The sequence below is a fragment of the Neofelis nebulosa genome, chromosome 9 (genome assembly GCF_028018385.1).
Source record: "Neofelis nebulosa isolate mNeoNeb1 chromosome 9, mNeoNeb1.pri, whole genome shotgun sequence".
NCBI lineage: Eukaryota > Metazoa > Chordata > Mammalia > Carnivora > Felidae > Neofelis > Neofelis nebulosa.
Window position 1 is genome coordinate 89026290 of NC_080790.1, and position 25157 is coordinate 89051446.

General features: G+C 35.8%; 1 protein-coding gene and 1 long non-coding RNA gene across 12 annotated transcripts in view; both read left to right on the plus strand.

The window, feature by feature from the left end:
- CCDC138 (coiled-coil domain containing 138) overlaps positions 1-15255 on the plus strand; it is a 134857-nt gene extending 119602 nt beyond the window's left edge. For 10 of the 11 annotated variants that reach the window (XM_058684615.1, XM_058684613.1, XM_058684611.1 and 7 more), the window contains 2 exons: positions 12895-13033; positions 14760-15255. In XM_058684615.1, the coding sequence (XP_058540598.1) occupies positions 12895-13033; positions 14760-14925 (305 nt within the window). In that variant the 3' untranslated portion in view covers positions 14926-15255. The other variant, XM_058684612.1, reaches the window with a different exon arrangement.
- A 3161-nt stretch (positions 15256-18416) lies between these two features.
- Positions 18417-24766, plus strand: LOC131485300 (uncharacterized). The gene is made up of 2 exons (XR_009248761.1): positions 18417-22382; positions 24156-24766. It is a non-coding gene; the product is annotated as an uncharacterized LOC131485300 (long non-coding RNA).
- The last annotated feature ends 391 nt before the right edge of the window (positions 24767-25157 follow it).

Below are 25157 nucleotides of genomic sequence, written 5' to 3' on the forward strand. Positions count from 1 at the left end.
AGAGAAAAAATTCCAGGAGAATGAGGGGAGAATTAGAGAACTAAGTGATGCACTAAAGAGAAATAATCTATGCATAATTGGTATTCCAGAGGAGGAAGAGAGAGGGAAAGGTGCTGAAGGTGTACTTGAAGAAATCATAGCTGAGAACTTCCCTGATATGGGGAGAGAAAAAAGCATTGAAATCCAAGAGGCACAGAGAACTCCCTTCAGACGTAACTTGAATCAATCTTCTGCACGACATATCATAGTGAAACTGGCAAAATACAAGGATAAAGAGAAAATTCTGAAAGCAGCTAGGGATAAACGTGCTCTAACATAAAAAGGGAGACCTATAAGACTCGTGACTGATCTCTCTACTGAAACTTGGTAGTCCAGAAAGGAATGGCAGGAAATCTTTAATATGAACAGAAAAAATATACAGCCGAGAATCCTTTATGCAGCAAATCTGTCATTTAGAGTAGAAGGAGAGATAAAGGTCTTCCCAAACAAACAAAAACTGAAGGTATTCATCACCACTAAACCAGCCCTACAAGAGATCCTAAGGGGGATCCTGTGAGACAAAGTACCAGAGACGTTGATACAGGCATGAAACCTACAGACATCACAATGACTCTAAACCCATATCTTTCTCTAATAACACTGAATGTAAATGGACTAAATGCACCAACTAAAAGACATAGGGTATCAGAATGGATAAAAAAACAAGACCCATCTATTTGCTGTCTACAAGAGACTCATTTTAGACCTGAGGACACCTTCAGATTGAAAGTGAGGGGATGGAGAACTATTTATCATGCTACTGGAAGTCAAAAGAAAGCTGGAGTAGCCATACTTATATCAGACAAACTAGACTTTAAATTAAAGGCTGTAACAAGAGATGAAGAAGGGCATTATATAATAATTATAGGGTCAATCCATCAAGAAGAACTGGCAATCATAAATGTCTATGCGCCGAATATGGGAGCCCCCAAATATATAAAACAATTACTCACAAACATAAGCAACCTTATTGACAAGAATATGGTAATTGCAGGGGACTTTAATACTCCACTTACAGCAATGGATAGATCATCTAGACACATGGTCAATGAAGAAACAAGGGCCCTGAATGATACATTGGATCAGATGGACTTGACAGATATATTTAGAACTCTGCATCCCAAAGCAACAGAATATACTTTCTTCTCGAGTGCACATGCAACATCTCCAAGATAGATCACATACTGGGTCACAAAACAGCCCTTCATGAGTATATAAGAATTGAGATCATACCATGCATACTTTCAGACCACAATGCAATGAAGCTTGAAATCAACCACAGGAAAAAGTCTGGAAAACTCCAAAAACATGGAGGTTAAAGAACACCCTAGTAAAGAATGAATGGGTCAACCAGGCAATTAGAGAAGAAATTTAAAAATATATGGAAACAAATGAAAATGAAAATACAACAATCCAAACGCTTTGGGATGCAGCGAAGGCAGTCCTGAGAGGAAAATACATTGCAATCCAGGCCTATCACAAAAAACAAGAAAAATCCCAAATACAGAATCTAACAGCACACCTAAAGGAAACAGAAGCAGAACAGCAAAGACAGCCTAAACCCAGCAGAAGAAGAGAAATAATAAAGATCAGTGCAGAAATAAACAATATAGAATCTAAAAAAACTGTAGAGAAGATCAATGAAACCAAGAGTTGGTTTTTTGAAAAAATAAACAAAATTGACAAACCTCTAGCCAGGCTTCTCAAAAAGAAAAGGGAGATGACCCAAATAGGTAAAACCATGAATGAAAATGGAATTATTACAACCAATCCCTCAGAGGTACAAGCAATTATCAGGGAATACTATGAAAAATTATATGCCAACAAACTGGACAACCTGGAAGAAATGCATAAATTCCTAAACACCCACACTCTTCCAAGACTCAATCAGGAGGAAATAGAAAGCTTGAACAGACCCATAACCAGCGAAGAAATTGAATCGGTTATCAAAAATCTCCCAACAAATAAGAGTCCAGGACCAGATGGCTTCCCAGGGGAGTTCTACCAGACGTTTAAAGCAAAGATAATACCTGCCTTTCTCAAGCTGTTCCAAAAAGTAGAAAGGGAAGAAAAACTTCCAGACTCATTCTATGAAGCCAGTATTACTTTGATTCCTAAACCAGACAGAGACCGAGTAAAAAAAAAGAGAACTACAGGCCAATATCCCTAATGAATATGGATGCAAAAATTCTCAATAAGATACTAGCAAATCGAATTCAACAGCATATAAAAAGAATTCTTCACCATGATCAAGTGGGATTCATTCCTGGGATGCAGGGCTGGTTCAACATTCGCAAATCAATCAACGTGATACATCACATTGATAAAAGAAAAGAGAAGAACCATATGACCCTGTCAATCGATGCAAAAACATTTGACAAAATTCAGCATCCTTTCTTAATAAAAACCCTCGAGAAAGTCGGGATAGAAGGAACATACTTAAACATCATAAAAGCCATTTATGAAAAGCCCACAGCTAACATCATCCTCATTGGGGAAAAACTGAGAGCTTTTTCCCTGAGATCAGGAACCCGACAGGGATGTCCACTCTCACTGCTGTTGTTTAACATAGTGTTGGAAGTGCTAGCATCAGCAATCAGACAACAAAAGGAAATCAAAGGCATCAACATTGGCAAAGATGAAGCTAAGCTTTCGCTTTTTGCAGATGACATGATATTATACATGGAAAATCCGATAGACTCCACCAAAAGTCTGCTAGACCTGATACATGAATTCAGCAAAGTTGCAGGATACAAAATCAATGTACAGAAATCAGTTGCATTCTTATACACTAACAATGAAGCAACAGAAAGACAAATAAAGAAACTGATCCCATTCACAATTGCACCAAGAAGCATAAATTATCTAGGAGTAAATCTAACCAAAGATGTTAAAGATCTGTATGCTGAAAAGTATAGAAAGCTTAGGAAGGAAATTGAAGAAGATATAAAGAAATGGAAAAACATTCCGTGCTCATGGATTGGAAGAATAAATATTGTCAAAATGTCAATACTACCCAAAGCTATCTACACATTCAATGCAATCTCAATCAAAATTGCACCAGCATTCTTCTTGAAGCTAGAACAAGCAATCCTAAAATTCATATGGAACCACAAATGACCCCGAATAGCCAAAGTAATTTTGAAGAAGACCAAAGCAGGAGGCATCACAATCCCAGACTTTGGCCTCTACTACAAAGCTGTCATCATCAAGACAGCATGGTATTGGCACAAAAACAGACACATAGAGCAATGAAATAGAATAGAAACCCCAGAACTAGACCCACAAACATATGGCCAACTAATCTTTGACAAAGCAGGAAAGAACATCCAATGGAAAAAAGACAGTCTCTTTAACAAATGGTGCTGGGAGAACTGGACAGCAACATGCAGAAGATTGAAACTAGACCACTTTCTTACACCATTCACAAAAATAAACTCAAAATGGATAAAGGACCTGAATGTGAGACAGGAAACCATCAAAAGCCTAGAGGAGAAAGCAGGGAAAAACCTCTCTGACCTCAGCCGCAGCAATTTCTTACTTGACACATCCCCAAAGGCAAGGTAATTAAAAGGCAAGGGAATTTTAAAAAATGAACTATTGGGACCTCATGAAGATACAAAGCTTCTGCACAGCAAAGGAAACAATCAACTAAAAGGCAACCAACAGAATGGGAAAAGATATTTGCAAATGACATATCGGACAAAGGGCTAGTATCCAGAATCTATAAAGAGCTCACCAAACTCCACACCCGAAAAGCAAATAATCCAGTGTAAAAATGGGCAGAAAACAGGAATAGACACTTCTCTAAAGAAGACATCCGGATGGCCAACATGCACATGAAAAGATGCTCAACGTCGCTCCTCATTAGGGAAATACAAATCAAAACCACACTCAGATATCACCTCACGCCAGTCAGAGTGGCCAAAATGAACAAACCAGGAGACTATAGATGCTGGAGAGGATATGGAGAAACGGGAACCCTCTTGAACTGTTGGTGAGAATGCAAACTGGTGCAGCCGCTCTAGAAAACCATGTGGAGGTTCCTCAAAAAATTAAAAATAGACCTACCCTATGACCCAGCAGTAGCACTGCTAGGAATTTACCCAAGGGATACAGGAGTGCTGACGCATAGGGGCACTTGTACCCCAATGTTTTTAGCAGCACTGTCAACAATAGCTAAATTATGGAAAGAGCCTAAATGTCCATCAACTGATGAATGGATAAAGAAATTGTGGTTTATATACACAATGGAGTACTATGTGGCAATGAGAAAGAATGAAATATGGCCCTTTGTAGCAACGTGGATGGAACTGGAGAGTGTGATGCTAAGTGAAATAAGCCATACAGAGAAAGACAGATACCATATGTTTTCACTCTTATGTGGATCCTGAGAAACAACAGAAACCCATGGGGGAGGGGAAGGAAAAAAAGAAAAAAGAGGTTAGAGTGGGAGAGAGCCAAAGCATAAGAGACTCTTAAAAACTGAGAACAAACTGAGGGTTGATGGGGAGTGGGAGGGAGGGGAAGGTGAGTGATTGGTATTGAAGAGGGCATCTTTTGGGATGAGCACGGGGTATTGTATGGAAACCAATTTGACAATAAATTTCATATATTAAAAAAATTTAATTTAAAAAAAAAAAAGGAAAGAGCCCAAATGTCCATTGATGGATGAATGGACAAAGAAGACATAGTATATATACACAATGGAGTATTACTCAGCGACCAAAAAGAATGAAATCTGGCCATTTGCAACTACATGGATGGAACTAGAGGGTATTATGCTAAGCGAACTTAGAGAAAGACAAATATCATATGACTTCACTGATATGAGGACGTTGAGATACAAAATACATGAAAACGGGGGAAGGGAAGCAAAAATAATATAAAAACAGGGAGGGAGACAAAAACATAAGAGAATCTTAAATTTGGAGAACAAGCAGAGGGTTACTGGAGGGGTTGTGGGAGGGGGGATGGGCTGAATGAGTAAGGGGCATTAAGGAATTTACTCCTGAAATCATTGTTGCACTATATGCTAACTAACTTGGATGTAAATTAAAAAAAGAAATTAAAAATTTTTAAAAATAAAAAAAATAAAAAATAAACATTAAAACTATTTAGTGTACATACTTAAATCTGTTTAATAGGAAAGATGAAATGGATTTGAGTTATATTTTGTATTAAAAATTCCTTCTGTTAAGAACAAGGTAAAAATCCTCTCTCTCAAAAATAAAACATGAAAAAAATTGAAAAAAAAGTTAAAAAGCATTGAGTCTTTTTCTTTTTTTATTATAAAATAAAAACGTAAAATTTGTCATTGTAGTCATTTTTAAATGTATAGTGTATTTTAAATACTGTTTTCAGTTTTAGACAGTATTGACTCCCAGCCAAAAAAGATGAAGACATCAGCAATAGTGCACTTTCAATCTCTCTTCCTCCATTTCTGAGTTTTTTAGTTACATTATTTTTTTTACATTATCACAGTTTATATTTTTCATTCTGTGACCACAATTTGTACATGTGCTTCATATTAGTTTTCTTATTATTTTGCTTTATTTTAATTTTACATTCAATTATATTCACTATTCAAGTTCTTTTACTGTAACTTCTACATTTCTTTGTTCATAATTTTGAATAATCTCTTAATTGCTCCCTCCCCCATGTGTGTCCCACACTCCCCCTTCCCCAATTTAGGAAGTGCTTTGCGAGGTGCTGAGTCATTTCATGTTTGAAAATGATGGCATTTTGTACTTAACAAGATCTTGCCTGAGTAGAGTAAGTTTAGATCTCCCTTTCTTTTGTTCAAAACTTTGTAAACCATGCTTATACTGTTGCAGAGAAGTCAGAGGACAACCTGTTTTTTCCCTGTTAGTGGTAATTTATTTATTGTTTTGCTTGGTTGGCTAACAATTATTTTATCTATGAAGTTTAGGGTATATCTTGCTGTTGAATGTTCTGAAGCAAATTTTCTTGGATCACGATTGTGCTCTTTCAATATGCAGATCCATTTCTTTGTTCATTTAGTATTTCATATATACAGTTGATCCCTTGAACAACACAGGTTTGAGCTGTTGTCTGTCCACTTTTTTTTAATGTTAATTTTTGAGACAGAGTGTGAGTGGGGGAGGGGCAGAAAGGGGGTAGTTAGAGGATCTGAAGCAGGCTCTGTGCTGACAACAGCAAGCCCAATGTGGAGCTCGAAACTCACAAACTGTGAGATCATGACCTGAGCCGAAGTTGGACACTCAACCAACTGAGCCACCCACGTGCCCCTGAACTATGCCTGTGTACTTCTATGTGGATTTTTTTTCCAATAAATACAGTATAGTACTATAAATGTATTTTCTCTTCCTTATGATTTTCTTAACATTTTTTTCTCTAGCTTACTTTATTGTAAGAATACAGTATGTAATGTATATAGCATACTAAGTATGTGTTAATCAACTGTTTGTTATTGGTAAGAGTTCCGGTCGGTAATATGCTGTTAATAGTTAAGTTTTGAGGAGTCAGAAGTTACACACAGATTTTTGATTGTGCAGGGGTGGTCAGCACCCCAACCCCCATGTTATTCAGGGGTCAACTGTAATATATATTATTTTATTAACTTTAACTCCTTATTTTTTAAAATTTTAATTAGTTAACATACACTGTAATATTGGTTTCAGGAGTAGAATTCAGTGATCTATCACTTACATACAACACCCAGTGCTCATCATAAGTGCCCTCCTTAGTACCATCATGTACCGAGCCCATCTCCCACCCACCTCTCTCTGTCAACCCATAGTTTGTTCTCTATCATGAAGAGTCTTTATGGTTTGTTTCCCTCTCTTGTCTTCCCACACCCCCCCCCCCGCCCCCATTCCTATATATTCATCTTTTTTGTTTCTTGAATCTTATTTTGGATCTTTTTGGTCTTCCATATATTGACTTCTTTCTGATTATTTATTTCCATCATTTTCATTTGTATTCTCTATAATTATCTCAGATTTTTATGATAGTAATATAATTTTCAGCTGTGTCATTTCAGTTTTGTGATGTTTTAAATTTATCAGTTTTTTAATGGTGGTTTAAAATTTTCCTTTTTAAAATCTTGTTTGTCATCTCTTCCTATTTTATTGATTAGCCATGTTTTTATTAGGTTAATATAGACCTCAAAACTCTTAGGAAAACTGTCCTGTTCTTTGAGCTGTGTCTTCTTTTACATTTGACTATCTTGTGCTTGTTTTGTTCCTTTCTTATTGATTGACTGATCGATTGATTGATTGATGTAATATTTATGCCAGGTTGCCATACTGTTTCTAAATCAATCTTGTTCTTGCTTGGACTTCCTTGTCCATACTTTGTGTGTGTCCTCATAGAAGGGTGTGAGGCACTGTCTTCTTACCACCCTCTCCAAGTCCAGTTTTCTTTTCTCCTTTGAGCTACAGTTTAAAAGCCATTTTCCTTAATATATACATTTTTTTCTGTGGCCCATGGGTGTAGTAATGGCATGCTGTTAGATTATCAGGACTGTGTTCTCACTTCTGAGATTTGGCTAAATATTTTGTTTGGGTTTATTTCACCTAATTAGGAAAGTGAGAGGTATGAGTATCCTATTCCCACAGAGAAATTCTTTTGGCTTCAGACTGGTTCCCCAGTGTAGTGTGTGCTCAGGAACATCATTTTCAAATTGACCCTGGTAACCCCTTTCTCTGTTTCCCAATCAGAAGAATGAAAAGGTAACAGCTGTTTTATTTGCTCCTCTTCAGATTTGGGGGTTATTAGTGAGAATTCCCAAGATTTTGTCAACCCCAGTGTGTGATATGAAAGAAGGATGATGAAGGTATGCTAGGATCCTGGCCACACTTCTAACTCTTCTCCACTCTAGAACTTTATGTTTTTATCCTAGACCATTTGCCAGAACTTTTTAAGTTTGTGACCTTGATTTTTGCCCCTTTCTGTTTCTGTGTTTGTGTTTGGTTGTTATAGGTAAGAGGTTTTTGAGGGGACTGGTTTTTTGTTTTACAATTTTTGATCAATACGACTAGGTATTAGGGGAGAGAAATTATCTCAGTCATTATCTTTCCATTTTAATGTAGAAATCAGTGAAGACATGCTAAGTAATTTGTCCAGTGTTACATGAATTTTAGAAGACAAGTCACCTGGCCTTTTGGGCCTTCAGTTTTTTTTTTCCACTCTTGTACTAGCCACCTTTATTCAAATTGAAGTTCTTCTAAGCTTAAAAAAATGTATTTAATTTGAACATTGTAGAATTGAAAAATGTTAAAACTGCAGAGTTTCAGTCATACAGTTAAACCTAACCCAGTACATAAAGAATTCCAGAATTTCCTTTCTCTTTATTTTATGGCTTTCTCGTAGGTTTAAGAGTGACTGGAAATCAAACCAGTGAATCTCTTTTACTTGTAAAAGATCTGTACAAGCTTCACATTTTAAGTATGCTGATGTATTAAAGTTTTTGGATGGTCTTGTTTTTTTCTTCCATTATAGAAGTCATACAAGGAAGTTCACTTTTATTTGGCAATATTTACTTGGGGCTTTTAGTAATAGCCCTTAAATGTGTGTGCTTTGTTCATTCCAAGACTTGATTTACATTTACAGTGTAGTCAAATAAAGGAAGATACACTCTTTCATGCCTTTACACTACCCACCCCCCAAGCAGTTGAAAATCTGCATAGAACTTCTAACTAACTCCCCTAAAACTTAACTACTAATAGCCTACTGTTGACTGGAAGTCTTACGGATAATGTAAGCAGTTGGTTAACACGTAGTTTGTATGTTATATGTATTATGTGCTGTATTATTACAATAAAGTAAGCTAAAGAAAAAAATGTTACTAAGACTATCATAAGGAAGAGAAAATACATTTATAGTACTGCACTGTTTATTGAAAAAAAATTGTGTGTAAGTGGACCTGTGTAGTTCAAATCCGAGTTGAAGGGTCTACTATACAAAAAGCCATTATAGTTTTCTTATGTGGTTTCTACGCTTTTAAATTGAAAACATCAATATTGTAAATTATAGGTATGTTAAGAACCCTCAGTGGTCTTTCTGGCAGTGACTTATATGATTGTTCTTTACCCATTAATTTCAAGTATATTAGCCATATATATAACTTTCCTGTTCAGAGTTGACATGAATCATATGTCTTAGGATCTGAAATAAAACTGTGTGCATTTTTTTAATGAAGCTGCTTGGAAATTACAGTCAGCGTGTTTTTAATGCTATTTGTAGATTATGTGTGCTATATTTGTAACCTATATTTCATTCTTTAAGAAGATTCTGTAACTGATCCTCCCTTCCCAGGATAATAGAACTATCTTAAGAATTATGCTTGCTTGTATTTGATTCACAGTTCTTTGGATCTTCTTCTCTGGTATGTTTATATTGTAGCAGTGGAGCTTCTCCCCCACCCCCCACCCCTCTATTGGGAGCACATTTAAGAAACTCCTTATTGGAAGGTGAATTTGGCCTTGTATTTAGCATTTGCAATGAAGAAAAAGTGCCATGCCTTTAACTTAATTTCTTAGAAAGATGAGTCTCACTAGCCCTAGTGTTTGTCAGCTAGTAACAGTGTGACAATGATGCAATGATGAGAGGGAGAAAATGGGAAGGGAGAATTCAGGAAAAATTAGTTTAAATACCCAATAGAAATTGTTAAAACTTGCAATGCAAAGTAATAGTAATGCAAGATGGAATTCTGCTTCTCAAGAAATGGTATTGAGAAGGCTTTAAAAAAAGGCAAATAGCTTTTTGTAAATGATTTCCATGGAATTACAGATGAGAATTTTAAGACTTTACATATTTTCCCCAATTTTTACTAATGTGTAGACATATGTTTAAAGAGATACTTGAATAATTTGGAATTTTAAGATACTGGTTTAAAAGTGTTTACAGAAACATCTTTGTGCAGAGACGAACCTGAGAAGAGATCTCATTTCGTTGTGTTTTTTTTTTATGTATTTTTATAATGTTTTATTAACTTACCTAGTGGTCAGTGGTGGGAAATATATTGGTATCTAATTAAAGTTTAGAGCAGTAAAATGCACTAAAGAGCTCTTGGTATACCATCAGGATTATAATTCAGATCTTAATTTTAGAAGACCTCTGAGTAAAAAAAAAAAACAGTATTTCGACTTCAGGAAAAATTAAAAAGCGTAAAGTACCATGTTGGTGAAGGATTTTGCAGTTCTGTTAGTAACTTCCGTTGATTAGGTAGATGCATTCAGGTAACCCATAATCCTAATTTTTCCCCCCTTAATTAAGTATCCAACATAGAAGGTACTTTGCTGAGAAATACTTGAATGACACACTCCTCCCAACCTCTCCAGTCCCCTGCTTTGAAACAGGCCTTTTCACTTGTAAAAGAAATTAGGTAGGCTAATAAGAAAGTGTGGTTTTTAAGAAAAGAAATTTAACTTCAGTCTTTTCAGTAGCGTATAGGCACATCTCATTTTCCTCCTTTGTAAAATGGGATTACTACCGGCCCTACCTCATAAAGGTATTATATGAGAACTAATTTGTAGCTGTTTCAAATCATGAAGTACACAATGTCACAGATGATAGAATATTTATAACTTTTATTAGATGCTTAATGTTCATTTAAGTAATTTTGATGCAAAAAGTAAAAGTATACACTTAAAAAATACCATAAGAATTTTCATATTTTTAAACAAAGCAGTTTTATAGTCTTTTAAGATGAAATACAGCTGCTCCTGTTTTTGTTTAATTTTTAAACAGAGGCTTTGGAATATTTTGTGTGAGTAGGTAACTTCTAGGAGTTCAGAAAGGTTGAAATGTTTTTTAACTAAATTCAGTGCACATTCCTGGATCAATTTTCAAAGACTGATCAAAACCTGCTGTGTTAAAATAACATATGCTGTTTTTCATCAGATTTGTTGATGATGTAAATAAGATGTGTAAATATATTAGTAAATGTTAATATTCATGTATTTTAAGTTACGGTTATAAGATTTGTCACAATGTGATTTTTTTTAATTCACATAAAGTGAAAACAGATGTGTGTAACTATTTTGAATATTGGTTTATTAAACATTCATATTCTTTATCAAATAAAAAAAAAGATTCTATAACTGAGATACATGTGCGTGCACACACACACATAGGCGTACACACACACACACACACACACACACACACACACACACACATAACACAGGACTTGATGAAGTCAGTTTAGTCCATACTTGGGTTAGACTGCTGTAATACTGGGGAAAGTATTACATTTTTTCTCCTACTTTTTACCACATGGTAATATGCAGAGGACACCATTGTCATCATGCTCCATTGCCAGCCTGTATCACCTCTCATCTGTTATCACAACATTCTTCTGACTTTACTAGTATGGATTTTGTTGGTTTCATTATTGAATATTTTCTTCAGTAAAGACAGTCTTTCAAGCTGTTCTTGTGGATTCAAAAATAATGATTATACAAAGCTCTCATATTTTTTTGTCCTTTGTATCTATGGACTTATTTACCTGTGTGAAATAAAGTCCTGTATTTACTGTGGTAGCCTCTGAATTTTACAGAGGCTTTTTACACGGGAATTTACCTATTTTAAAGGCGATAATGTATGATCTAAAAATCTCTGATTTTTGCTTCTTTTCAAGCCCCCCTAATTACCAATACTAGTGATGTACATCTTTTTTTTAAATGTTTATTTATTATTATTGAGAGACAGAGACACAGAACGTGAGCAGGGGAAGGGTAGAGAGAGGGGGAGAACAGAATCTGAAGTAGGCTCCAGCTCTGAGCTGTCAGCACAGAGCCCAATGCGGGGCTGGAACTCACAAACTGCAAGATCATGCCCTGAGCCGAAGTCAGTCACCTAACCAATTGAGCCACCCAGGTGCCCCACTAGCGATGTGCATCTTAGTATGTTTATACGTTATTGTGTTCAGCTCATAACCACTTTAGCAAAGCTTTCAGTTCTCACTATTACAGACTTTTCTGTGGCCCATATGCACAGACCTCTGCATACATCTGATTCCGACACAGGCTTAGAGGCAGAATTGCTGAATCGAAGGATATACCCTTTTAAGACTTTTGATACACATTTGCCAAGTTCTAATTATTTTATTCTTGCTAAGGTTGAATATGTTTTCTATATTTATTCTGTCATGATTGCTTGCTTGTGCCCTTTGCTCATTACTAAAAAAAATATTAGGTCCATCTTTTTCATACTGATTATAAAAGCTTTTTTAAAAATAGTATCAGTCTAAAAAAAAAAGTATCAATCTTCTGGCAAATATATTACAAGGGGATTTCCTTTTTTTTTTTTTTTTGCTTTTGTTTTTTAGAACTTTTTGCTTTTTAAGTTTTGTAATTTTTTTTTACATAGACGTGAAAAATTTTTTATTTTGTAATATTTTCAGTCTTTTCACCCTTTTGCTCTTATGTTAAAACGTTATTCCCTAGCCATTGATTATGTAAATTGTCATTAACACACAAATGAAATTCTTAAAGGTAGGGTTTTTTTAAAAAATTGCTGTTCCAAAAATATTTCTTATTGCTAATTGTTTAAACTCAGTCTACTATTATGAACTTACTGAAGAAATGACTTTCCCCGATTCTTTCAAACATGGAATTTCTGCTAAGTGCTGACTAATGGAAGTTGGATATTAGGGAAAATAATCTTATTTTTGGTTTCATTGTTCAACAAGAGCCAGTGGAGACTTTAATTTTTCAAGTGATGATATTTTTGCCCCAAAGTATGAAAAGAATGAAAATCCAAACCAATATTTATGAATGCCCCCATATACTTCAGGTTTATTTTGTTTTTAATTTTCTTTTTATCTACTCCCTAACAGTAAAGCACTGGTAATTTGTTTTGCAGAATCTTTGCAGCCTTTCCTGGAAGCCTGTAGCAACACTTTATTTTTTCGTACTTGCTCAGTGCTGCTTCGAGCCCCTAAGCTTGATCTTCAAATACTAGAAAAGCTCAGTATTATTCTGCAGAAACTTTCCAAAATCAAGTAAGATTTTTTTATTTCTAAAATTTTGTATTGAAAGATGTATTATTGTGATGTAGAAACTTGAGAATCATAAAATATTAATGCATGTCTAAGATACATACTCAGTAACAGATGAGAATTGGAGTATCCATCTAGAAACATCTTGTTTCCATAGTTCATTTCTGCTAAACAAACTTTAAGTACCACAGGGTATGTAAAAATAAGAGCAGTTTTTAGCAAGTAGGTGGTAGTATCAGAGTGACTTACTGCACACGGATACTCTGTAATACCACAGGTGAAAATAAAAAAGGTAATAAAAGTATATATGCAAATCCTTATTGATGTATTGAAACGAATTTAGGGAATTAGAATGAAGCAGAATTATGGGCTTGTTACGCCACTAATTTGGATTTTATTGTGAGAATTAAGGGCTTTTGCATTTCGTCTTCTTTCCCCTGATGCAAACTTCGATATAACCAGTTACTAAATTATAAATAAAGGACATAGATTTTAAGCTTTATTTTCCTAATCTTGAGGTATTTTCTGTTGTTTCTTTTGAGGCAAATTAAACACCTGTCTCATCCCATGTTTATAATGGTAAAATTTTGATTTTGGTTCAGCTCCACTGCCCCATTCCTTTCCTCTCCTTTGTGATTTGCATGGTAATGAACCTAGGTATTTTATCTGGCCTCGGTGTACTTGAATAGTAAATATAATACATCTTAAAATTATTTGTAGATGTGTGCTAGTAGGTCCACATGTTCTGCTTGGTGCTTAGTACACTGTACCACACCACAGTAAGTTATTAATTGTCAAAATAAAACCTCATACATTATTAGTTTGGGACAAATGTCAGGTAAACTTATCAATTAATTTTCTTCCTTTATTTGCAGACTGACGGTACCATGGTTATCTTGATTTGTAATCAGTAAATTCTCAGGAAGACATGTTGTAGTTTACCTGTAGTGCCTTGAAGCTGCAGTAACATTACTTGGGTTTAATTTGGTCTTGGCTCTTAATTCACGGGTTTATGTTTATGTATTCCCAAAGTGCAAGTATATCCTTGAGCCAAAGCATTTTACTATTCTCGATGTGTTTTATAGCTTACGTTCATTTCAGACTGAGAGAAAGAGCTAGAACAAATCTCTAAATGGAGGGCTGGGAATAGCTGACGCTCAAGCAGGTCTTGAAGTAAATCTTTAAAACCACAAAGATGTGAATCGTTTTGTATTTAGCAGGTGGTTATATAGGTTATTTGATAATTTCTTTCAGGAGGCAAATATATATAGACAAGGAAATAAGAAAAATGTTTCAGATATTATTCTGATTGAAAATGAAATTACTGACTGATAATTACAGGTAGGTTGGTTGAAAAGGTATTTTTGACCTAAGTCAAAAGGTAACCCAATGTTCTGCTACTTACTTAAAATAAGATGATCAAGTATTTTAATTTTTCTAACTGTGAGGAAGAAAATATTCTCAAGCATTTTAATGGTGAATAGGGTTCAGTTTTCAGGATCATAGAGCATATTCTTTTTTTCCTTGAATAGTTTTCCACTTTAGGCTTCTCTCCTAAAACCCCTTTTTGTTTGTCTTGACATATTAATCCTTTAGTTACATATTTTCTGCACTATGTTGAAAACCAGGTGCCATTTGCCCACATTTACAAGTAAATGATTGCTCATTGCCATTCCAGATAAACTCCCTAAGTGTGTGCAATTAAGTTAATGTATTCATTCTCTTCCAGGAGTAATAAGAAGCTCTTTGAACTTTTTACAATTCATCTGATGCTTCAAGAAATGCAAAGGACAACACATCCAGAGCATGCCTTTCTCTGTATTAACTTAAATTCAACTCTGTTCAATTTGGGTTTAATAAAATGCAACTCCTTGGCCTCCAGTGCAAGCCATTAGAATAGCTTAATATTATTTTATATAAATTATATATGTGTTGCTTATTTGTAAGATTGTAAAAATCACCAAAGTAACTAAAAGTCTACCAAGTAAAGTTATCAGTAGCATCATTTATCATGAAAAATATAATTTTTTTTTCACTTTTAAGTTGAATCTATAGAAGCTATGGAATTTTTGGACTGTTTCAGTTCAGTTGAGGTAGTACTTACTAATGTACAAAATGGAATTTCCAGAATTAGTGATACTGGGGTTACTTTTTGTAAGAGTGTTTTAGGAAAAGTTTTTAAATTATGTGATTATTTGGAATAAAATTGGTGTTTATGTGGGAAAGAGGATTAGATCATGTTGTCATTCTTTCTCAAAATATCAATAATTTCCCCTTTCAGAAGCAAAAGTATGTAAGTTAAAAAAAATCTTTTTAATGTTTATTTTTGAGAGAGAGAGAGAGAGACAGCATGAATGGAGGCAAGGGGTAGAGAGAGAGAGGGAGACAGACACAGAATAAGAAGCAGGCTCCAGGCTCCGAGCCTCAGCACAGAGCCCAACGTGGGGCTGGAACCCACAAACCGTAAGATCATGACCTTGAGCCGAAGTCGGAAGCTTAACCACCTGAGCCACCCAGGCACCCCAAAAGTATATAAGTTTTAACTGCCATCCTCATACCATAACTTTTGTGTATATCCTAGATTCACAAAAACTGATTTTTATTGTGCTGTTCACAGAGTAAAGAATTTTTTCTATTATTTTTTCCAAAATAATTTAATCATCACCAAACTATGTATGTACCATAGATGGGTTTTTTAAAAAAAAAAAAAAAAACATAAAAATATCTTAGTCTCCCAACACCCAGGGATATCTCTTGCTATATAACCCAAGATGGGTGAAGTAGCCACAGGTCTGGGTGAGGTGGATGGAGATGGTGGGAGTTGGGACAGAATACTGAGAAACACAGAAAAGGAGCATTGTCCTAAATTATGCTGTATCGGTATATATTCTCATTTCCAGAAATGGAGAAATTTTCAGGAAACACTTGGGCCTCTTCAGATGAGTATAAAAAATGTGCTGTTTGTGAAGCAGAAACAGAAAGCCATAAAGAGAGAACAGGTTGAGTATAGTGACACTTTAAGGAACTAAAGAATGCAGAAGGAGAAATGCACAGCAGACACAAAAATATACCATCACTGATATGGCAAAAGATAGAATCAGTGTCACGAGAAAAAAGAGTAGCTCTCACAAGTACCTTGAGATGGTACCAACGAGAGAGTGGACAGCCGATGGAAGAGCAAAGGTTGGCACTTGAGCCTGGCATATTTGATGTTTCTGAAGAAAAGAACAGAACAGATAGAGCAAAAGTACTGCTCAGAGATATAGTTGAACAAAGATTTTGGGGCAGCAAAGAAAGATCTACATGTATGGATTGAAAGAGCACATCGTGTTCCAGAAAAATCAATGAGAAAAGCATTCTATAATTAGATGCATCCTATAATTTAAAAATGAACTGTAATTTAATTCTAAGTATTATGAGGATAAAGGCAAGAACAAACAAAAGCCAGTTACCTGCAAGAGAAGAAAAACCAAGTTAGCCTCATGCAATGCCAGAAGTTGATAGGAAACTACCCTCTCATGTTTTGGAGAGGAAAAGTTTTACTTAAAGAATTTATACCTAGTGAAGATGCTTTCACAGATGAAGACAATGGAAGAAAGACATTTTCAGATATGTAAGTGTTTAGAAAGGATACCATGTCTTGAGACAAGAAGCTGCTTACTTAGATCATTCCAACCAACTTAGACATGAAGGGAAATTGGATTTATTAAATCCACCTCATACTACAAGACTAGTGAAACTGAAATCACATAAGCATAAATAAATGTAATTAATTATTGTAAATTTGTAAAATGGGGTGAAGTGTTAAATTTTTCAAAAGGATAAAAAATGGGAAAAGCAATAATTTAGTGATATTTGAATAAACTATATTAACTGATGTTAAAAACTGAGAATTAATGGAGCCCAGAGATTGAAGCACAGATGGAAGAGCTAGTGAGTAAAGTCTTCCATATTTTCATGAGAAATAGAGTCAGAATGTTCCATATCAAAATTAACTTTGACAGAGAAAAGAAGGATAAAGGCATGTTTGTCAAAAATGTCAGGGTAACTACTATTAAAGGCAGGATCAATATTCTCAAAACACTGAAGAATAAAAAGAAAATACATAGTCATAGCAAAAAAATAGAAGCCAGGAACTTGTAAAGAATAAAAATATTTATTAGGATAAGTAAAAGTGTTTTTTTAATGTTATAAATTCTTTATTACCCTGTTCTGATAAATTTGAAAATCTGGATGAAATAAACTATTTTCTAGAAAACAATTTATAAAAATCATATCAAGAAATATGCAATATGGGACATCTGGGTATCTCAGTTCGTTAAGTGTCAATTTCGGCTCAGGTCATGATCTCACGGTTTGTGAGTTGAGCCCCACATCGGGCTCTGTGCTGACAGCTTGGAGCCTGGAGCCTGCTTCAGATTCTGTGTCTCCTCTCTCTGACCCTCCCCCACTCACACTCTTGTCTCTCTCTCTCTCAAAAATAAACACTAAAAAAATTAAGAAATATGCAATAGAAAATTATTGAAGTCTTTGATAAAATTACAGAAGAATTCTTTTTAAGTTTATTTATTTTGAGACAGAGTGTGTGCATGCATGTGGGGAGCAGGGGAGGCGCAGAGAGGGAGAGAGAGAACCCCAAGCAGGTTCTGTGCTGTCAGTGCAGAATTCTACACAGAGCTTGATCTCACAAGCATGAGATCATGATCTGAGCCAAAATCAAGAGTCGGACACTTAACCGACTGAGCCACCCAGGCATCCCAGAATTCTTTTTAAAAATGACATCAAGTCCAGGTGTTTTACAGGAGAATTGTTTTGACATTTTAAGGTGAAAATATTTAAAGCTGTTTAAACTGTCCCAGAATGTAGAAAAAGCATCCTAATTCATTTTATACAGTTAGCATGAACCCAGTAGCAAAAATTGTCAAAGGAAGTAGGAAAGAATTTAACAGATTAAAAAGTCTAAAGAATTATGAACAAGTCAATACCAACCATGTATCACCAGAACAATCCATGACCAAGTAGGCTAGCATGCATTCTAGAAATACAAAGTTGGAAATTGTGGTTTATATAACAATGGAATACTAAGTGGCAATGAGAAAGAATGAAATATGACCTTTTGTAGCAACGTGGATGGAAATGGAGAGTGTTATGCTAAGTGAAATAAGCCATACAGAGAAGGACAGACTCCATATGTTTTCACTCATATGTGGATCCTGAGAAACTTAATGGTGTTCTACCATGGGGGAGGGGAAGGAAAAAAAATGGTTAGAGAGGGAGGGAACCAAAACATAAGAGATTTCTAAAAACTGAGAACAAACTGAGGGTTTATGGGGGGGTGGAGGGAGGGGTGGGTGGGTGATGGGTATTGAGGAGGGCACCTATTGGGATGAGCACTGGGTGTTGTATGGAAACCAATTTGACAATAAATTTCATATTAAAAAAAATAAAGTAAAATATTGACTATAAAAAAAAGAAATACAAAGTTGGCTTTCTGGTAAGAATAATATATTTTAGTGTATTTTTATAATAAAGGGGGAAAGTCACACAGTCTTAATAAATGCCTAAAAGGTTATAATTCAACTCCTATCCCTGATATATGCTTAAAGGAATATGAAATCAACAACAAATTTATGAAGCACTACATACATGCTTAAGGTTAGGAATAAAATTAAGGAGTCCAGTGAGGAAGTGTAACTTTGGGAAAGGGAAAAAACAATCATTTGCAGATAAATGTGATTATCCGGAAAATGGTAAGATTCTTACAAAACTTCATCAAGATACCCAATTGTAAAATAAACATATTAAAAGCAAAAGCTTTTATATATTCCAGCAATAAATAATTAGAAATTGTTTTTACTTATAATAATGCATTTAATAATTTAATTAACTTTTATAAAATATGAAACAAACATGATAGAAATGTTCAGAACCTAAATGAGGGACTGCCAAATGTTTGCTGAGGAATATCAAAGAAGACTTAATGATATACCATGTTTCTGGATGAAGAGACTTGATTTTGTTGAGATGTCAGATCTCCCCAAATTACTTCCTATATTTCAACCAAAATTAATTTCAGTCAGAATTCTAAAAGAATTCTTTTTAGAAATTGAAAAAAAAATTCTAAAGCGTATCTGGACTTCAAATAACCAGGCAATATTAGAGAAAGAAGTTTTTGAAAATAATCATAGCTAATATTTGTTAACTGTTTTAAGTACTGGACACTGATCTACATTTTTACATGTATGATTTAATCCTTATAAGCACTTTGAGACGGGTCTTACAATCATTGCCAGTTTACAGATTGGAAAAGAAACAGCCTCGGGGAGACCTGAGAGGCTGGCTAAACTAAGCCACTATTACTTATATGACTGGAAGTAATCTTCTACACAAAGGGAGATAATGGGGACAAAGTCAATACGAGATTTTTAGCCATATTATACTTGTGGCTCAAGGCCGTGCATTTTCCTTCTCTCCCAACATCCAAATTCTATGGGAATAAGAGAAGAAATACTTCTAAAGTACATAAAGTTAAATAGAAAATTTTTGTTTCCAGCAGTGTGGTATGCTACACTTATCCTCCAAGTGCAGTACTGCTAAGAATGTTGAGGACACACACACACACACACACACACACACACACACACACACACCTGAGCAAATGGCAAAGTAAAAAAATTCCTTGGAGGCCCGAAATGATGATAAATATAAAATCAAAAGGGTAATTGAGGACTGGAGCCCAGTGTTTCCCCTCAGGTACCTGCCAATCACTAGTAGCCAGGGTAGGCATATGGGGCAGAAGGCAAAGACTTGAAACGATCAAGATGGTAGATTGAACCAGTGATCCCTGCATAAAGTTAGGACTCCTGAAGGACAGTGTGTGTGATAGAACTAGGGAAAGCCCTATTCTGCAGAGGGAGAAAGTGGGAATGCCTCTCAGCTTTGACTCTGGGAAGGAAATCTCTCCTGGAATTCCTAACTACCTGTCCACATTTACATGGACATGGGACTTGAATTTGTTGGCAGTCAAAATAGTTAAGCAGAGAATCTGGTTGAAATGAGTCCCAGACTGGTTACCCTTAGGTGCCTGATCGAAGAAGCATCCCAGACCTTAGAAGTTTACTCAGATAAGGTGCAGAGCAACATGAGTTCACAGTGAAAACACATACACAAAGCTATAAGTGAGAGCAGAAATTGACTCACAATTGAGATACCGAATTACAACATAAAGTACGTTCAATAGGTTTAAAGAAACAAGGTCATTAGAAATATAATGAAGAAACAAAAGGTAGAAAAAACGGCTAGTAAGTTTTGAAAAGTAACTTCATAGAAGTGAAAATATTGAATTAGAAATTCAATGGATATGGTTTAGAAGAAAATTGGTTATAGAAATTATACAGAATGCCTATAAAGAAACAAAAATCTAAAAGATGTAATAAGTGAAGGAAAAAGCATAAGGAGATCTAATATACATGTTAAATGGGTTCCAGAAGGAGGGAATAGGGCAGATATAATGTGTGAAAAAATGATAAGGATTGAGAATAAATTGAGAACTGATGAAAAATATGAATCCCTAGTTCAAGAACCCGAATGAATTAACAGAAAGATAAAACAAAGATATAAAAACATCATATAGAAAATGAAAGAACAACAAAGACGGAGTAGAAACTTAAAAGCAGCCAGAGATAAGACAGATTAATTTCAAAGCAGCAACATAGATCAAAAATGACTTTCAACAACAACTGGTCCATTAAATGGTGGAATATTTTCAATGTACTAAAGAACAATGACTGTCAAAGTAGAATTTTCCTACTCCTCAAAATATCTTTCAAGAACAGTGGCAAGATAAAGACATTTCAGAGAAACTAAATATTTACTACCAATAAACTACATTTAGGGGAATTTCTAAAGGATGTACTTTAGGAAGAAGCAAAACGCTCTCCGGAAGTTTAAGAGGTGAGATGACACCAAAGAAAATGGTAAATGTGACTATAGCAACTTATAAAATAGCCATATTTAATTTGGTTAGAAAAGAACTAAAACCCAGGACACGAACAGCAACTCAGGAATGGGGTAACTAGAATTAGAGTTAAAATGTTCTTTTGTTTAAAAAAAAATTTTTTTTTAATTTTTACTTATTTTTGAGAGAGAGAGTGCAAGCAGTGGAGGGGCCGAGAGAGAGGGAGGGAGGATCTGAAGCAGGCTCCAGGCTCCCAGCTGTCAGCACAGGGCCTGATGCCAGGCTCGAACTCACAAACAGTGAGGTCATGTCCAGAGCTGAAGTAGGAAGCTTAACCGACTGAGCCATCCAGGTGCCCCAGAGTTAAAGTGTTTTAAGTTATTATGTTGCTTACCAAAGTAACTCAAGCTTTTAAATTAAACATGATGTTAAAATTTCTAGATAAACCACCAAAAGATTAAAAACAATAATTTCTATACTAATAAAAGAGGTAGAGGACTCTACCAATGAAGGCATGAAAAAAATAAGGGAAAAAAGGAAATCTATATAAAATAAGATAGTAGAAGTTAATCCAATTACATCAGTAATCACAATCAATATAAATGGATTAAACTCACCAGTCGAGGCAATGATTATTGGAGTGGATTTTTAAAATTCAGCTATAAATTGTTTTCAAGAGCCATTCTAAAAACATAAGGACACAGAAAGAGTGAAAATAAAACAGTGGGAGAAAAAAGATACACGGACAAGACATATCCAAAAAAAAAAAAAAAAAAAGAAAGAAAAGAAAAGAAAGGAAAAAGAAAAGGGGGGGAAAAAAGTACAACTCTAAAATACAAGTAGTATGAATAATTTTTGAAAATCAGAAATAGGTCATTATTATAAGGGGAGATTTTCATACATCTCTTTCAGTAATCAATAAATCATGTCATAAAAAGTACTAAGCATATAAAAGATTTGAACAAGACAATAAACTTAATATAAGAGTATATGGAATGTTGACTGAACAAAATACACATTCTTTAAATGTGCACAGAACATTTCCTACAATTAACCATGTATTAGGCCATAAATCAAGTCTTAAGTTTCAAAGAACCAATTTCAAAATGAGCACATTTTCTGACCATGTGCAATTGTTAGAGGTCAGTAACAAAAAGATAATGTAAATACTCATACATTGAGAGCATTGACATTGTTTTAAATAACTGAAAGGTCAAAAAATCATACCGGAAATTAGAAAATACTTTAAAGGATGATATGCTACTTGCCAGACCTTGTATTATGCAACTAACTGAAGTAATTTTTCCACAGAAATGTGGGGTTGAATTATCAGAAAGGAAGAAGCTGAAAATATGTGAACCAAACATATAGAGAAGATGGAATAAGAACAACAAAGTAAGTATAAATAAAGTGGAAGGAAGGAATATTAAAAAGATAAGCAATGTAACAAAGGATCAATACTGAAAGCTGGTGCTTTGAAAGACTAAAGCAAATCTCTGACAAGATTGTCCACAAGAAAAAGACAACACAAAGTATCATATTAATAGGAGTGAAAAGTAGTAGGAAGTCCCTGGCCAGCCTGAATTTTGTTCCTTTAAGGAGTGGAACAAAGTAGTACCCAACATTTATTTAAACTTGGGAATTCACTCATAGTGTTTTCAGGGGCCCTTTATTTTGTTTAGTTTTCACTTTAGCACTCATTTAGTGCTCCAGTGTATCATTTCCAATCTTACTGTTGACAGTGAAGTTAGTTTCTCCAAAAATCTTCTCCATTGAACCTATCTTTCTTTTTGTCTAATACTTTTACTTACTCATTGTAATGGCTTCTTTTTTGCTCCAACTGAGCCACCCAGGCGTCTTCCTGATTTTAAAAGAAATGCTTCCACTATTTTGTGTTAAGTGTAGTGTGTGTGTGTCTGTGTGTGTGTATACATTTATACAAAGTATTTGTGTATATACATGTGTATATGTGCATATACGTATATATGTATACATAGACACACATATATAGCTGTGGGATGGGGAGGAAGGGAATTTCTAGGTGTGGTCTGTGGAAGGAAAGAGTCACTAGGTTGTTCTGTAAAGAGAAATAAATGCACATGGCACAGTGGATATGCTGTGCAGCCCTGCCCTGCAAAGTGTTTTGTGTAATGCATCCACAGTGGAAATGTCTGAGTCCTTGGATGGTCAGGGTCGAGGTGAGAGGTGCTTGGCTGAAGCTGGTGAGAACTGACCAGCATCAGGTGGGGGGAATGGAGAAGGGAGGGACTCCCAGGGTCAGACTCCTTTGAAAATCACAGTGATAAGCCCACCCACAGGAAGGGGATGCAGGCAGAACAGCCCCACCAGCCATGTGGCAAGAAGTGCTGGCACTGATTGGGATTCCTAATCTCTCCATCTTACAGTCTTCAACCACATTCACATACTTGATCTCATCTGTTCTCACAACCACCTCATGAAGAAGAATCTTAGGAATCCCCATCCTCCTGATGCAAAAAATGAGTCTCAGAAAAGTAAGCTGTAAGGGGAAGAGCTGAATAGCAGACCCAGCCCCTCTACTTTCTGTGATTCTCTGGGCTTTCAGACTCAAAGCTCAGTGTGGCAAGTAGCAGGCTTGAGACCAAGGGCACAGGGAAATGTCCAGTCCAGTTATCCATTGTGCTACAGGTACATTGTTAACTTCTTCCCCAAATATTTTTCACCATCATGCAGACATAGGTAAGGCTGCTGTTACACCAACAGTAGGATTTTTTTGTGCTTGGTGGCCCTTGAGACTGTGTTGATGAAGGGCCTTTATGAGAGATTGTATAAAGGCTGTCCAGGCTCCATCAGTGACAGAGAGTGATATGTGAAAGATCCCTGTGCTGGAAAGCTCTGACAGTGATGGTCTGGTTTCCCTTTGCCTCTTCTTCATGAGCCTGAACTGTAGTTCAACTTCATCCTGACCCAAGTGCAGGGAATAACCACAGTCACTGGAACGGAGAAGAACAGAGTTCCACACAGGACCATGTTCTTGCCTCTTCAGGGATCTTGCAGAGAAGAATACTTTAGATCTACACAGCTGGGGTGTATGGTGGGAAGAAGTGTGTATTAGTTAGCTATTTAAAAAAGTGATTCAGGAAGGCCTGAGCAAAGCTTTTCACCATCGTCTTGTTTTATGTTCTGTAGGAATACTTGTTGGAGTACCGGAGCCACAAGAGATAGACACAAACAAGCCTGCCTCCTTCAACCCCACTGTGCCTGGACCAGCTCATACCTCTACTTCTCAGCCTGCCACGAAAATAGCCACTTGTTTCTTTGAGCTAACTGATTTCTCACTATCTAGGCTTCAGGTGAGGGGCTCCTCCAGATCATTGGACACTTGAGTTGCTTTTTGTCCAGGTGTGAAGCTGACACCTTGAGTGGCACATGGAAAGGCACAGCCTAGTCTTGTTTCTAGAAGCAGCAGGTTGGCTGGAAAGTGCTTGAGGTGTAAAGGAGATGACAAGTTTCCTTTTGGGTCCAGGTGGTGTGATCCCAAGCAATCGCATTTCTGAGTCACAGTTTATTTATCTAGAAAATAGAGGATTGTGTATGCAGTTAGGGAGAGGTTTGTGATTGGAGGACTTCTGAGGGCTGGCAGTGTTCAATCTCATGACATGGGAGGAAGTTATGCAGACATTCACCTTATGATAATGTATTATTATACCTCACATGGTGTGTTTACATGGTGGGCACTTTTGTGTATGTGTGTTATATTCACATGAAAGATTTTATTTAAATAAAGAAAATGAGAGTAATGATGGTATTTCACAGGATTATTGTGAAAATTAAAAGCAAGGAAAGCCCTGGGTGGATAGTAAGCAGTGCTGTGCAGGTGGCACAGTGCATGAGAGTGAGCCCGTCACTGTCACCACTGTAGCCAGTGCACATAGATATCACAGGACCACAGAATAGCAGCGGAATGTGTGCAGAATGTGGAGTTGGCATCCTTCTGATGGTTGTACACTGGTCTCAAATCCCTTCCTGTGCCAGTGAAGGATTTAAGGGTTGGGAATTCAGAAGCAGAAGCTCCTGAAAAGGTGTTATCAGCCAAAGCCATATGCCTTATTTCTCTCTCTCTCTCTCTCTCTCTCTCTCTCTCTCTCTCTCTCTTTCTCTCATCTTTACCCATTCAAACCTTCCCCTCAT